General features: G+C 39.8%; 1 protein-coding gene across 1 annotated transcript; it reads right to left on the bottom strand.

Annotated features, from left to right (window-relative positions):
• Window positions 1-453: 453 nt before the first annotated feature.
• Window positions 454-13,330, bottom strand: LOC307036411 (uncharacterized protein). Its single transcript, XM_079676717.1, has 6 exons — window positions 12,883-13,330; window positions 9,323-9,367; window positions 8,896-8,931; window positions 7,539-7,686; window positions 6,369-6,530; window positions 454-5,909 (listed from the first exon to the last, which is right to left on the bottom strand). The coding sequence occupies exons 1-6, from the start codon at window positions 12,931-12,933 to the stop codon at window positions 4,798-4,800; spliced, it is 1,554 nt and encodes a 517-aa protein (XP_079532843.1). The 5' UTR covers window positions 12,934-13,330; the 3' UTR covers window positions 454-4,797.
• Between the last annotated feature and the right edge of the window lie 989 nt (window positions 13,331-14,319).

Below are 14,319 nucleotides of genomic sequence, written 5' to 3'. Positions count from 1 at the left end.
TGCTTTTTTAGTGGGACACAAAGGTTTGGGACTTCATCTCCTCATCTCATCAGGGGGAGAAGAGCAATGCAAACAGACAGGTCTTGTCTAGGCATATGGCAGTACTTCATATATTACAACTATGTCTAGCAACAAGGAACTGCAGATGTTCTCACACTGCATGTTGCATTTGACATCTCTGATAAACAATGCTGCCTGCAACACACGATCACACATTTGAAACACTTTTTTTTCTTGTAGTTACTCCTGAAAAGAGGATTTTTTTTTTCCATGTAAGTGCAGCTTGATGATTCATCCTGAGTCACAGGGGCAGCCACTCATGAGTGGGTGTTTTTAGCTCTTCCCTGGTGAAATAAGTTCAGTGCATTTGCTTTTTTTCAAAGTAGAGTACAGCTTGTACCTCAGGCAACTACAACTAGAGATGTGTATATTTACAAAAACCACAGACATGCATTTGGTAGCATTTTGAAGCTTTTATTTTTGACACAAAATCCAAAGTTTTGCTGAATAAAGTAACGCAGATTTCTGTGTTTAACAAGGTAGAATCCCAATGAGCATCAATTGAAAAACCTTGAATTGAAGGAAATTAAATACTGCGCCTTCTGGGGACAGCACCAGGACATGTGCAACCAAACAAATAGATATGAGAGAATCTGCTAGTTTTGATTTTACATCAGAGTAAGCATCAGAAATCTCTATGCTATACACCAAGATACAAAATCAACTTGATATTCATGATGACATAAACATGTTTGGATATTTATATTGACATGTTAACAAATACCAGCAACAATCGACTTTGGCCTCATAATAAGCAACGATGATTTAAACAGCACAACAACACGGCCGACGATAACTCTCTCACACATGCGTACACTGAAGAGCCGCTGGTAGAATTGCACAAGGATACCCTCAAAGAACACCACATATTGTAGCAATATTTATCTGAACTAATCCACATACAATCACATAAAGATACTTCTAAAAAATCCTGCTGTCAAAGGGAGGGGTAAAAGGGGAGAACACTTTCCTCGGGGCAAACATTGAGTAATCCTGAATTAACAGGGAGTGATATTTCGTTTTTTCCTGGCAAAACAGCACTTCAGCCGTACCAACATGAGCTCTTAAATTTCAATTTTTCAATTCTCGGCATCACAAAATAAAGTCAGTACAAATATAGAGTAAATACTATCTTGATAAGTTGAAGTAAACAGTCCTTTGCAGTCAAAACTCAGCGAGGTAACAGTCTTATATCAGGCCTTGGCCTTCAGTGGCAATGAGGGTAGAGTTTGGGCGTTTTGTCTGTGCATACTAGCTGCTGACAAGGTAAATAAATCAAACTAGTTCTATATACACTGAACTCAGTTCAGTTTGGCTTCAACGTCAAATCAGAGCTGGAGTCCAAGTAGCCTCTGGTCGGGCCCTTTTTGCTTACAATTACATTTTGAGACACAGAGCTAAACATCTGTTTGAAAAAAATTAATAATAATAAGTCCGTCAAGTCATTTAACAAAACAACAACACTGATCAAAATCAATGAAAGATGTCTTTATCAATCTGGATAAAACAACTTTTTTACAATAAAAGGTTATTTTCCTTAAAATGTTATAATTTTCATAACATAAAATATTTTATCGTTTGGTTGTGCTATGTAAAATTGACACTCACAAATCGTCATAAAGGAGAATTGGGGGACACCTTCCTTGATTTTCTTTGCTGACTTTACCTCTTTGTGCTCTAAATAAACAAGATGTTGCATATGGGCCACGGCCAAATAAATGCAATATTATATATGAAAAATAGAAAAAATAGAAAGTAAAATTAATATAGAAAATGTAACAGCTAAAATAACATGTGAATAATGGTCAACGCACACATGAAGCAAGGGGATACATTATGTGCAGCTGCCGTATTTGTGTGGATAAGGAAAAAAGTCTTTGAGAAATGCCTTCAAACCTTTATCTAATCTTTTGGGACGTCATCAAATATATTTCTAAGAAACACAGATGCGTAGCTCCGTGACCCAAATATAATGACAATACACGACAGGCACAACTGGGCCTATGTAAAACCAGATCATCTGAGTGTGCACTTGGGAGAAACCTTAAGCCAAGGCATTCAAATGCAGAGTCATGTACAATCACAGGCCTCTGCCCAGCACAGCTCACGGATCAGTAATAAAGAGGTAAATGTATTTTTCACAACAGTTAATTTCCTATCAACCAGCATTAACTAGAGTAAGGAAAAAAGTGTGAATGCTATTGCTAAATACTATTTTTGCAAGTCTCACATGTACTGCGTACTGTGTATTTTATAAAGAGACCGCTAAGCACTGCTAGAAATTGTTTGACCATTTGATGTACGACTTTACAATTTACATAAAACACATATACACTCGCATAGCAGCAGTAAACTATAACAATGCCTTACAGAAAGTCTATTTTCATCCAGGCACCATATACTTTGATAAACGCCCATTAAACTTATCACAAAATTAAAAAAATCCCGACTATATAGCCGAAACATTTACCATAGCCGCCAGAAAGATTTCATATTGAAATGTTCGGAGGGGAACAGTCTCATGACCTCCGAGTCATCACAGGAGAGCTTTCAAAAGAGATGATCAGAGGATGTTAAAATGACCTTCATAACGAAGCAAACATCCTTAGACTCCATATACAAACAAGATCTGTCTGTGACAAATAAAGGTAATATTGAGCCAAACCCAGTCAATGTTTTCACTCCGTAGAACTATAAATGAGTTGAAAGCTTTACCTTCAACTTTAGACATTTAAGGTGGCTTTGCACTGAGCCAAGGACACAATGAAGTGGCGTCTAGTCATTGAACAACAGACACATTTGTCTCATATTGACTACAGCAAGACAAACACGTACAAAAATGTGATGGGAGACATTCTCACTTTCTAAATCTTGTTCTATGCTTTAGTAGACTTTGCACTGAGAATTAATTACAAGAGTACATTTGTGCTATCATCCAATTTCACACAATCCTAGCAAGTAAGAGCATCTACAACAAGTTTCTACCTCACAGTGAGGCTATTCTCTACACACTGTGCAACTGACTAATGATTTTAAATACAAAAAAGGATCAGCCAGGATACATTAAGAGAAAAGCAGTCCAACTCTCAGAAGTGACCACCTTTTAGCCACAGAAAATAAAGAGGCATTACTCTGACTCCAAACCCTTTACCTCGTACATTTACACCATCGATATCTCACAATCATTTCTTGCCTCAGACAGACATTACAATCGGCACTTTATTTCAAACCCCACACCTGGCAGATTGTATTGCCTTGCTGCAGTTTTGGACACTTTTCCAGAGGTTTTTCAGTCAAGCTGCATTCTATAAAAATTATCAGTAAACAATTTAAATGTTCCTTTTTGTTGCGATGCATAACCTTTTACATTCAATAACAGTGAGGAGACTAGGCTTAAAGTTTCTGCCTCGTAAAAACCCAACAGTCCGCCCATGGAGGAATCAGATTTATGTTGCCTTGCAAAAAAATGGTTTCCAACCAGGAAAACGTGTTCAACAACATTAAATCCAAAGTCAAACAGTCAGTTCATTATACAGTATAATCATGTAACAGTCTGAAACAACAATATATTACCATTGTAAAGCTTTGCCACCCACACGATATCATTAAAGTTGGCACCCCTTTCCTATTGGGAGCAACATAAGACAATGTATAAAAACACACACTTCACAATTCAGTCAAAATGGTTCCCTTCTTATTTCCTCTAAAACAGAGGGAAGTAGGCTGGTGAAAGCAAATAAAATCACCCTACAACTAAAAAGGTCACCACATACCTCGAACTATTCAATAGTTGTGAACCTCCTTCAAAAAGGTAGGATCCTGTGAATTAAGATTATATAACAGGATCAAGAGACACAATAAATTAGATCTGCTCTTTTGAAAATACTTTTTTGAGTGACTTAACTTCATAAACTTCTAGAATATAAATTTGTCCTCAATTTAAAACAATGTGAGCTGATGATAGACAGTCTTCTTCATTGCTGCTGAGATTATTTGAGTAATATGCTTTCCCAGGCAGCAGTTCCCAACCGTGGCTGGTGTGACCCTTTCACATAAAATAATATTAATGTGTGGACCCCTCGTACATTTCATACACCAAGACTTTTAAAGCAGGCCCTTTAAAGATAGATGTTTGCCTCTCGATTGTTTTATTGAACAACTTTGAAGTGCACAAAAAACTGTTAATAGTTTCACATAAAAAAGATATTAGATAAAGCATTATGTCGTTTTTTCTTTATCATACCAATATGTTTCTACTTTCTTACACGGTTAGTCGTCAAGACACCTCGAGTTATCTGGAGACGTCTTGAGGGGTCCTGACCACCAGGCTGGGAACCACTGACTATTAGGCATGTTGTTTCTATGGAGCTAAACGTTTATTTTAGCAATGTTAAGCAACAAGAACATAGAGATATGACACTGAGCCACTAGTCAAAATGGAGATGGGGAAAGAGCAATTTGTTAGAATTTTTCATAACTTCAGAGAATAAGATATGCCTTTTCCTAAACCATAAATAAACTAACTTAAAAAAAGGGTTTTCAGGTGTCGGCTTCTCTGGGAGTTTCTCATTTAAATAAAGAGAAAACAAGAGGTTTCATTTCTCATCCCGTCTCCAACCATTAAAGTAAGACCTGCAAGACTTTTCTTCAGTGACTTTTCACCTACTAGTCTTGATCCATGAAGATGCTATCAAGCATTTTCATCTCACTTCTTTCTCTTTTGGATCAGCTGGCAGCTTACGAGGACTCCACAGTGATGATGGCCTCGCCCGTCTTCTGGAGGATTCTGCGGGATGAGGAGACGAGGCCTCGTTGTTCAGCGCAGTCTTCAGATAGCGGTGAGTGAGCGGCAGCCCTCGCTCTCAGGGAGCAGTCCACGCTGTCGTGCAGCACGTCTGCCCTCTCCTCTTCCTGCAAAGCCTCTCTTCCTCCTTTCCCAAAACGCCCCTTCTGCAGTTCCTCCTCCTCTTGCTCTTCTCTCTTCACGTGACAACGACATACCTCGATGCCCGAGTCACCCGTTAGCCTGCGATGCCGGAAATGATCCTCCTCGTCCTCTTCTTCTTCCTCTTCCTCCTCTTCTCGTTTTTGCTCCTCTTTTTTGTTGTTGTAATATGTTAAAACAGCCACATTTGAAGCGAAGAGGGCCGGCTTAGGGGGGGACACAGCGGGTCTGGGGGGCGGACCACGAGGCAGGACCTCTTCTTTTCTGCTTCTCTGAATGGCTCCAAGTGGGTCTGAGAAGAGGAGAGGATGGACTTGACCAGGAGAGAGGGAGGATAACAGGATGAGGGGAGAAAGTGGCAGGCGAGAAGGGTGTGAAGGACGAGAGTGTAGAGGGAGAGAGAGAGCTGGCAGCGGGACCCCTTCACTGCCGTTAGGGGACCTTCTCTGTATGGGTATGACATCTGGGGCGGCGGCAGGTATAACATCAGGTGGAACTTGTGAAGGAGGTGTCGGGGAAGAAGTCGGAGTGAAGTTGGCCCCGAGCCTCGGCATGACGGCGCAGTCGCACCCTGCTTCACTGGGGGTGGAGAAGTGGCTGCTGTACGTCTCGTCTGTCACCTGGAGAGAGAAGGAGGTGCTGGAGGGGGAGGTGAGGGAGCACGACTCGCAGGAGCAGCTGGTGTAGTTGTCAGAGCTCTGAGAGGAAGTCAGGCCGCTGGGACCGGGGCCGGGGCCCAGATAGGGAGGGCAGGGGTGGCGGTGGTGGTAATGAGCGTAGGAGGAGCTAGGACCCCCCATGGTTCCTCCCTGCAGGGCAAAGACGGAGCTGTAAGGCGGAGGAGGGGTGCAGGGCTGCGCCGCCACCTCCTCGTAGGAAGGCAACTTGAAGGATGCCAGAAAACCTGAGACGAAAGAAATGTCACACATCAGCTCAAATGTGAAGTGTGCTACAAGACTGGAGAGACCGTTTTTAATATGCATCTGACATAAATCACAACAACGAGGGTAACTTACTAACAAGTGCTGCCTGTGGATCCATACCTCCTTAGTGACCAAAAACTATTTAAAACACACCAATGAGAAATATCTCACATGCTTCCTCATTAACATGGGCACAGTATTTTCTTTAGTCAATCCCACATAACTAACTCACCAACATTTTTTATATTGATTCCCAGCTTTCGAGAAACAAGTTGTCGAACCAATGCACTATAAATAATATTGTCAAATAGCTTTATGTTGTTCCAACTTTTCTTTGCAGCATTGATGTTAAAAGTCTCTGACTCTGCAGTTCCCCCGACAGCAGATCTACACCATCAAAAATAATGATAATATGAATAAAAGAAGATGAATAAACCTACTGAGGTCAAGCATGGAGGAAGGGTAGTTGCTGGCTCCGTTGTAGGCGATCAGGTTGATCTCCCTCTGTCTCTGCTGCTGTTGGATCCTCAGCTTGGCTCGGCGGTGGCGGTAAGCACAGAAACAGCTGAAGAGGATCAGCATCGTCCACAGCAGCCAGAACCCTGCACACAACGGGAACCCAACAATAATCAAAGATTGATATGAACGGAACAAATCATCTGTTCTGTTCATCTATTCAAATAAGACGCGACAATAATGGTGGTTTTGGATATTTTGTGCCATCACGTAAAAATCTTTTAAGTTTTACATTACTACTGTAAACTTTGCAAAGAAAACCTTAAGATTTAAGAGGAATTTCCTTGCTTTGTTTGCATTCATTTGACCATGAAATTTATAAGTACATACCACTTAGAAATTCAGTGGTTTTAATCAGCGTACAGCTGGGGAGTGGAGTATAAATCCTCAACAACATCATATTACTTAACCCCTAACTTTTTCTTTAAATCTCCAAATATTTGATACTGTGATCTGACCGTATGATCAGATTAAACTAGAGAGTGTTGCAACATGAAGCCCAACACTGTTGTTTGGTGCTTCCTAGGGTTTATTTCTTGAACCCTGAAAGCATTTTTAGATACAAGTTAAGATTAAACCAATGACACAATAACAACAACGAAAGTTAATGTGAAGGGTGAAGGGAAAAGCTCAAAAGGACCTATCAATTAGGTAAACCTAAATGTTTCATAATTGAGAATGTAACAGACATATACAGTATAGGTTCAATGTGTGATAGAAGACGATTATATCAATAAAAGTTCATCACTGCAAGAGAGATGTTAGACATTTTAAAACTGACTCATGGTGTCTGTCTGAATTCATTTGAAAATAAATTCATAACATTAAATGCACAACATTTATTACGTCGGATTATTTAATTTACATTTTGTCTGGATATGCTGGTTTGATAAATCCATTCAATGCTCTATAAATCCAATTACCAGGTATATGTTGAAGAATGTAATGGAACTGTGTAAAATCTGATTGTTTTGTGTGCAGTTCACCTAACACATCCTGGCAGGACTGAATAATACACGTGACAGAGCGCAGCCTTGGCCTCATGACCTTGTTACAGTAACACAGTAGAGAAGAAGTAAAGTCAGGTGACTCACACCAGAGTTCATAATAGTAGGTGCAGCAGCCCGTCTCTCCGCAGCAGTGCCCCGTCTCACACAGGTAGCCGGGGTTGTTGTTGACCCCTGGACAGTACTTGGGGCTGACACCAGGCTGGCTACCTGAGCCCCCGTGATTCTTCACCACCTAGTGGACGAAACAAAGCATCACATATCACCAGAGAAAATTATGTTATGAACTGCAAAAGTTCAATAGTTGGTGTGACTATGGTTTCCTTTTGAAAAGTATGAGTGCAGGGACCTTTCAAACCATGCAAATGTAATATGACTGTTGACCTGAAATCCGCTTCGGTTTTTTTCAAGGCTTTTAACCAGAAGATAAGGTCAGGACAGAACAGGAGGCCATTAACATCTTACACCATCTTTAAACGGACACAGGGGTTTCAATCTCATCTTTATATTACCACGTTCTCGCCTAACCCAAATATCCATACTTAAGTCAAATTATGACAATCAAGCCATCGTTGTGACTACTGAGAAAACTCCATCTCCTCATGAAGACCATGAGAGGGGGTTGAAAGAGGGTGGTTCTTCAATCTGACTTTTATGTCCCAGGTGGCACAATAAGCTGTATATACTGACATATTATTGATAAATTATATCAATTATAGATTTGTTTTGTTTTATATTAGATTTCTTGTTTTTTATATTTTATGTATGCACCATGACAACAAGTCAAATTCCTAGTATGTGCGAACCTACCTGGGAATAAACCTGTTTCTGATTCTGATAAACTGTGGCCGACATGTTAGAGTAACATTAGCATTCATTTCATTACCATGTTCACCTGATAAATAAATCCAATACAATCTATACTGTATCTGTATTATAGCTCTGTTTTGGCCTCCAACTCATAAGGGAAATATATGTCTCTTAAGTAGCTAAATGCTCGATTAGGTTCACAAGATAGTCACTCATGTTGTCTGTGCAGGTAGTGTACAGTGGCATCTTCAGTTTCACAAAGAAAGACTTTGACTATATGTCACAAATAGTCAGCCTTTAGATTATTTCTGGACTACAGTATGTTAAGCAAGACAACGGTACAATGAATTCTGAATAAAAAAGGACTTAGCCTAAAATATCTTTGTGATACTGGTCCCAGAGCTTTTTGATGAATAAAGCTGCCTTTGTTAGTTTGAAACTGTGTTGACATGAGCCTGATTTGACTATATGATTCTGTAGTGCTTCATGGTGGCTGATAATTCTCTATGGGCGGCTTGCTACAAGTGACCCCTTTCACGTTACACATTTAATACATTTTTGCATGGAAATATTAATTACGGCAGCTTTAAGATGGTGGCTACAGTTTGTGGGTTAATAAAAAAACACCTCACACCTTATTCACTGTTCGCTCCTTCTGGGAAACAGCCACCTAAAACGAGAAATGGAAAACCCTTTGTGAATTTAAACATTACATCTTATTCATTAGCAGGTCAGTGATGAAGAGAGAAGATCTGAAGCCATACTTTCAATATTATATTTTGGACACATCATAAAAAGCTGTCACATTTCAATACATGGCGAGAAGAGTCTAGAGGAGCTCAGACGCTACAGTAATAATGCTGCAAGAACAGGTTGGTTGCTATATCTGTTATGTACATAGTTACCACATATGAGGCTGAGAAGTGCTAACAAATTATTATTATTTGCCATAGCAACCACTGTGGTTATGCTTGGAGGCTTTTTTTACTCATGTGTGGACAATGTTTTATATTATCTAGTGTATGAAATGTTTAGTTGTGATTGAAGGTCACGCTCCCTACCGTAGCAGCTTCAGTCCCATCCAGGCCCTGCAGGGACATGGTCATCTGGAAAAAGGCAGAGAGACAATGGTTAAAAAGGAGCCAAACAGAGAGAAATAATATGATATAAACGGCAAAGAAATATGCGAAGCATGGCACTGTATGATTACCGACAAGGTCACAAACAACCCATATATTGTGCTGTCATTCTAGTACTCTAGTCCATGAAAAAAAGGCCACTAAAAGCAGTTTCCATCCGCAGGTTACCCAACACTCGGCTCCTCAAGGAGCTGGGAAGGTCAATGGCTTTTAACAAAACCTATTTCTCCTCGGTGGGCCGAGGTAGCAGACAGATGGCACCAATTCCCAGACATTCTCCCTTTCTCTTTCAAACACACACATACATGCAATAGCTACAGCTCTAAAACTGTGGACATTCAAATTCAGCGTTTAGTCTAAAATATGTCAGAAAATTGAGAAAAGCAAAGCAGGCCCAAGGTGAAATGTTCAATTTGCAAAAACATATAGAGGCCCAAAGACATTCATGTATTTAAAAGCAAGAAAAACAAAAGACTTGATAAAAGCATGATAAATAAGTGATTAAAATGTTGATTGACAAAGCATTCCTACACTAAAATCAGTGACATACTGTATGAAGCATCTGGTCCTTTTAAAAGAGTATCAGTTTGTCTCGTGAGGGTATTTTTGACAGATGTAGCATCTCAGCCGGCAATGACACCTATACAAAAATTACACAGGCTGACCTACCTTTAGGAAAACTAGTGAATAAACATATATTGACTTGAGTCTGCATACCATCTACAAAGGAAATAAATACCATATGTGCATTCGCCCAGTGCAATTCGGTACATATTGAAAAAAGTTCTGTGTCACCTCTGTCCACAGTGAGTAAAAGGATTGTATCCCTGTGTGTGTGCTGCTGGATGTGGGGCCGGGCCGCTGCCAGAAACAATGTGAGACAGTGGGGGCTGCAGCCATATCACTGATGCTTTTGTAAACAGCTGCCTGCTGATTATGTAGTCAGCATGGGGAACAATGTTGGCTGCAGAGTGTGTTCATGCACACATGCGCACAAAGTGCCACAGGTTCTGAGTTACAACTATTGTCTTTTTAAAAAGTGCAAAATGAAAATGAGCCGAATGTGACACGCGGCTAACTCCACACACTACCCTGAGGCTGTTTAAATGACAATAGTGGCTGTTAGTTAGCCTAGAAACAATGACATTTGATCAAATATATGATATACAACTGTTCCTATGCATCAGCAACACCTGTACATCTACAGGTTTATATAAAATGCATGACATAACATCGCATGACACTGGTGAAAGAGCAAGGACATGAAGGTGGAGCATGAGACAAACTGACAATGATTCTTCTGCAGGAAAGTGATGTGGATGCTGGCAGCGACATGTGACCATGAACACATGATGTTCACAGGCAGTGCATCTATAGCTGGGTACGATTTCCGATACTAGCAATACAGTATTTAGGTTTTTTACCTAAATACCATTTTGTTGATTTCTTTCTTTGAGAGATATACATTATGTTCTTTCAAACTAATTTAACTTTGTAGCAATATAAACCAAAGGGCTCCAAGCTGGTTGTACAAGCACTGACAATAACCTTCCTTCATGACATATTCTAAAAATTACCATTTAAACAACACAAAATATGATCAAAGCATACAAACTTTCGATTGGCTACTTGGGGATTTTAAATATTCTGTGCTGCAGACACATTTTAGAGGATACCAAACAGGTATTGAGGTCTGATAAATACCAGAGTTCAGGTTTATCAATGACATCCCTACTGACAATCAACTGTTCAACAAGAGCTATTTTTTTGTATTAACTTTGCAAAAACTAATCATAGATAAATAAGATATCCTGCAAAATGTGTCTATCTGCGTAGGCCAGCAGAGAAGTCATGCTGCATATTTGCCTGTCAAACATAACCTCAGGAGGTTCATAAGTAAGCTTTTTTACGGTTATGCAAGTCAGAGTCAAGAGGGTTTCAGGAGGGAGCGGAGTTCCTGTGGTAAATCCACCACACGGCACAGAGTACACGCACACGGGTGTGAAGTGATCATTCAGACTTCCCCAGAGACCACAGACTCACCACAAATTATTTCCACCCCTGGGGTCCCAAGGTTTACCATAGTACCACCACACACACATACAAACCTTCACTAAATGACTTAAAACCTGTCAGCCTTTTCCTGCCACCTGAAAACCCACGAATCATGAGTGAGGGGAGATCGAATGGAGAAGCACGGCTGCAGGATATAAGAAAACATTCAAAGTTCTGTAAAATGGCCTTAATTCAAGTCACAGTAAATTGTGAACATGCAAATAAAACATGCCATTACGTAATTTTGTCATGAACACGATGCCATGGATGTTGTATTATAAAGATGGCATGGAAATAAGATGTGATTAAGGTGAGGTAAAGACTTGTTGGACTTCAGGCAAACCATTTTAATCATCATGTTTTAAGATGTTCACTTTTATCGTCAGACTAAATTCAATAAAGATAACCACTGCACTCTTCCTTGGTGAAATCTTATGCTGAGGCAAAACTGCACTTAATATTAACAATGACATTAAAGCAAGCACAACAAAATCTCCCCACAGGACTTTTATTGTCAGATGTTATCAATATTTTTGTTATATGGCACACTGGCTTAACATACAGCAGATTTCTTGAAATCCTTCAAATAGATGTAAACCAATTAAGGTTTCATGTTGTTGTAATAAATACAATTGTGTAAGCCTACAAGTTTTCCGACAACAACAGACTTGAAAGAAGGAAACATCATCCTTAGTGTGGAGCCAGCAGTGTCCTGATTCAGCATTGTGCTGTTCTTGTGCTGGACAAGCAGCTGTACATAGATTTATGAGGCTACAAGGGTTTGGCAGACAAAGCTCTTTCAATGACATGCATAAATTAAAAAGAAATCTTTGGTGCATTACGGCAGATTTAAATTTGCTATTCCATTTCAAACAAGAAATTAACTTAAAATCTAACTGCGGTCTTATCAACAAGTTACAACCTGCTATTGAAATCATAAATATCCAACTCATAACTTTCCTATAGTTTTCCAAGAAAAAGTGCAATTCTGTGGTAGCCCTTAGTTTAGAGTTAATGACCTTACAGGACATTTTAGTACAGTAGGCTATATCTGTCAGGACATCTGTTGTGCGTTAGAGGACCCATGCTTCTAAAAACCTATTATCCAATGTTATTCATTAGCTAGAGCTCTCACAGTAAACCTTAACATTAAGCACAAACAACCAAATTAAAGCCATACCTGACAGACTTTACTGGAAACCAAACATTTGCTGCAGTGGTGCAAAAAAAATGCCCCCTTTGTCCTCGATACATTTCAACAGATACAAAATCTCAAGATGAAGAAATGAAAGACAGATGGTTACAGAACAAGTTGAGGCCACTGTTTGTCAACAACAACACAGACCTTGGAAAGCATGTTGCTCTGCACAATAACTGAAGCCCAGCTGTTGGCAGTGTGTGTGCATCAAAGGAAATCTGTGCATTACCTCCTCAGCCTTCAGCCCGAGGCAAAATGTCAACGTTTTCTCTGGATCCATGGCGAGAGCTGAATACCAAGCTAAACAGAGAAAATAGACACGCAGAAGTGGGATGTTATTCTGCTAAGCCCCCATCACTGCTGTCCCACTCCACAGACACGGTGGCTTCCCCATCCGCCATTATCCGGACGTGCGGACGGATGCCCCTCCCAGACTCCGCTGCACACGCCGGAGCACCAGGGCCAGATCCCAGGTGGGTTTTAAGGACGGGCCCGCGGGGTATCACAGTGCAGACGCTTGTGTCGTCGACTGTTGTTTGCAGTAGTGAAATAAATATGTTTTACTCTTTGTTTTCGCAGGGAGGGACGGGGCTGTGCATGATGTCATGCTTCTCCAGCCCCCAAAGTACTTGTATGGCAGCGCTGCGGCTTTGATTGGCTGGAGCTCCCAGCAACAGCCGCACCGAGCAGCATCCACACTGTTGCTTTATTCACTTACTACCAAAACACCTGTGAGTTTCATATCGTAGTAAAACAGAACCGTGCTATCAAACAGTAAAGGTTTACACAATTTGAAACAATGCTCAATGACGTTTTTACTAGCTGTACATACCTACAATATACTGAAGACAGGTGATCCAAATAGCAATGCAAATGTAAATTCAGGGCAGGATAAACGAACTTAGGTTAGGGCCTTTAGGTAGGTGAAATAGCCCGATAAACTCATAATTGATTTGTTCATTGGCAGTGAAACCTACGTAATGAATTAGTGATGTTCACATTAAACAAGGTAAACAGTTTCTTCACAGCGTTGAATTATCGTTGAATGGCATACTTGTTATGCAGAATGGCCCCTATTACACAAGTATATAGCCCTATTATGGAACACATTGATGTGTTGTTGCTGAAGATCATTATTGTTTTGTATTTAAAATATTAACCTCGAGGTAACTTGTTATTATAACTGTCAACTTAATGTATTTGAAAAAAAAGTATAATATTTTCCTATCTATGAAGTAGCAGACATTTACTTAAAACCAAGTACCTACTAATTGTAGTACAGTAACTGAGTAAATATATTTTTTTTTCTAATGCTACCTGTTGCTAAACTTAACTTTGTTATATGTTTGATGGTTTTTTGGCTTGGTCTACTTTGAGAAAGTGTGTCTTCATAAATTACATTTAGAGTTTACAACATGTTATGTTGCTTTCTTGGTAAGGACCCTTGTAAACTAGTTTTAAATATAATACAAAATGTTCCTGGTAAAATAATAATGACAACACACTTAATTGATATTTTAAGCACATTTGGAAATGTTTCTGTACTACTTTTCTTTTTTTTTGGTATTATGTGTTATAGAGGTTGTTTCATGATCAGCTGCCAATTCAGAGTCGACGAAGGTGCATGAAAAACAGAGTTGCGCTTTTATTCACTAGAGGGCAGCAG

The sequence above is a fragment of the Notothenia rossii genome (assembly GCF_949606895.1).
Source record: "Notothenia rossii genome assembly, chromosome: 1".
NCBI lineage: Eukaryota > Metazoa > Chordata > Actinopteri > Perciformes > Nototheniidae > Notothenia > Notothenia rossii.
This window is presented reverse-complemented; position numbering and strand designations above follow the sequence as displayed.

Excerpts from the sequence above, each read along its gene's own strand:
- LOC307036411 (XM_079676717.1), bottom strand. The coding sequence starts at position 12,933 with ATGGATCCAGAGAAAACGTTGACATTTTGCCTCGGGCTGAAGGCTGAG. Across the intron at positions 9,368-12,882 it reads TCGGGCTGAAGGCTGAGGAG|ATGACCATGTCCCTGCAGGG; the intron begins GTAATGCACAGA and ends GCCTTTTTCCAG. Across the intron at positions 5,910-6,368 it reads TTCCTCCATGCTTGACCTCA|GTTTTCTGGCATCCTTCAAG; the intron begins GTAGGTTTATTC and ends CTTTCGTCTCAG.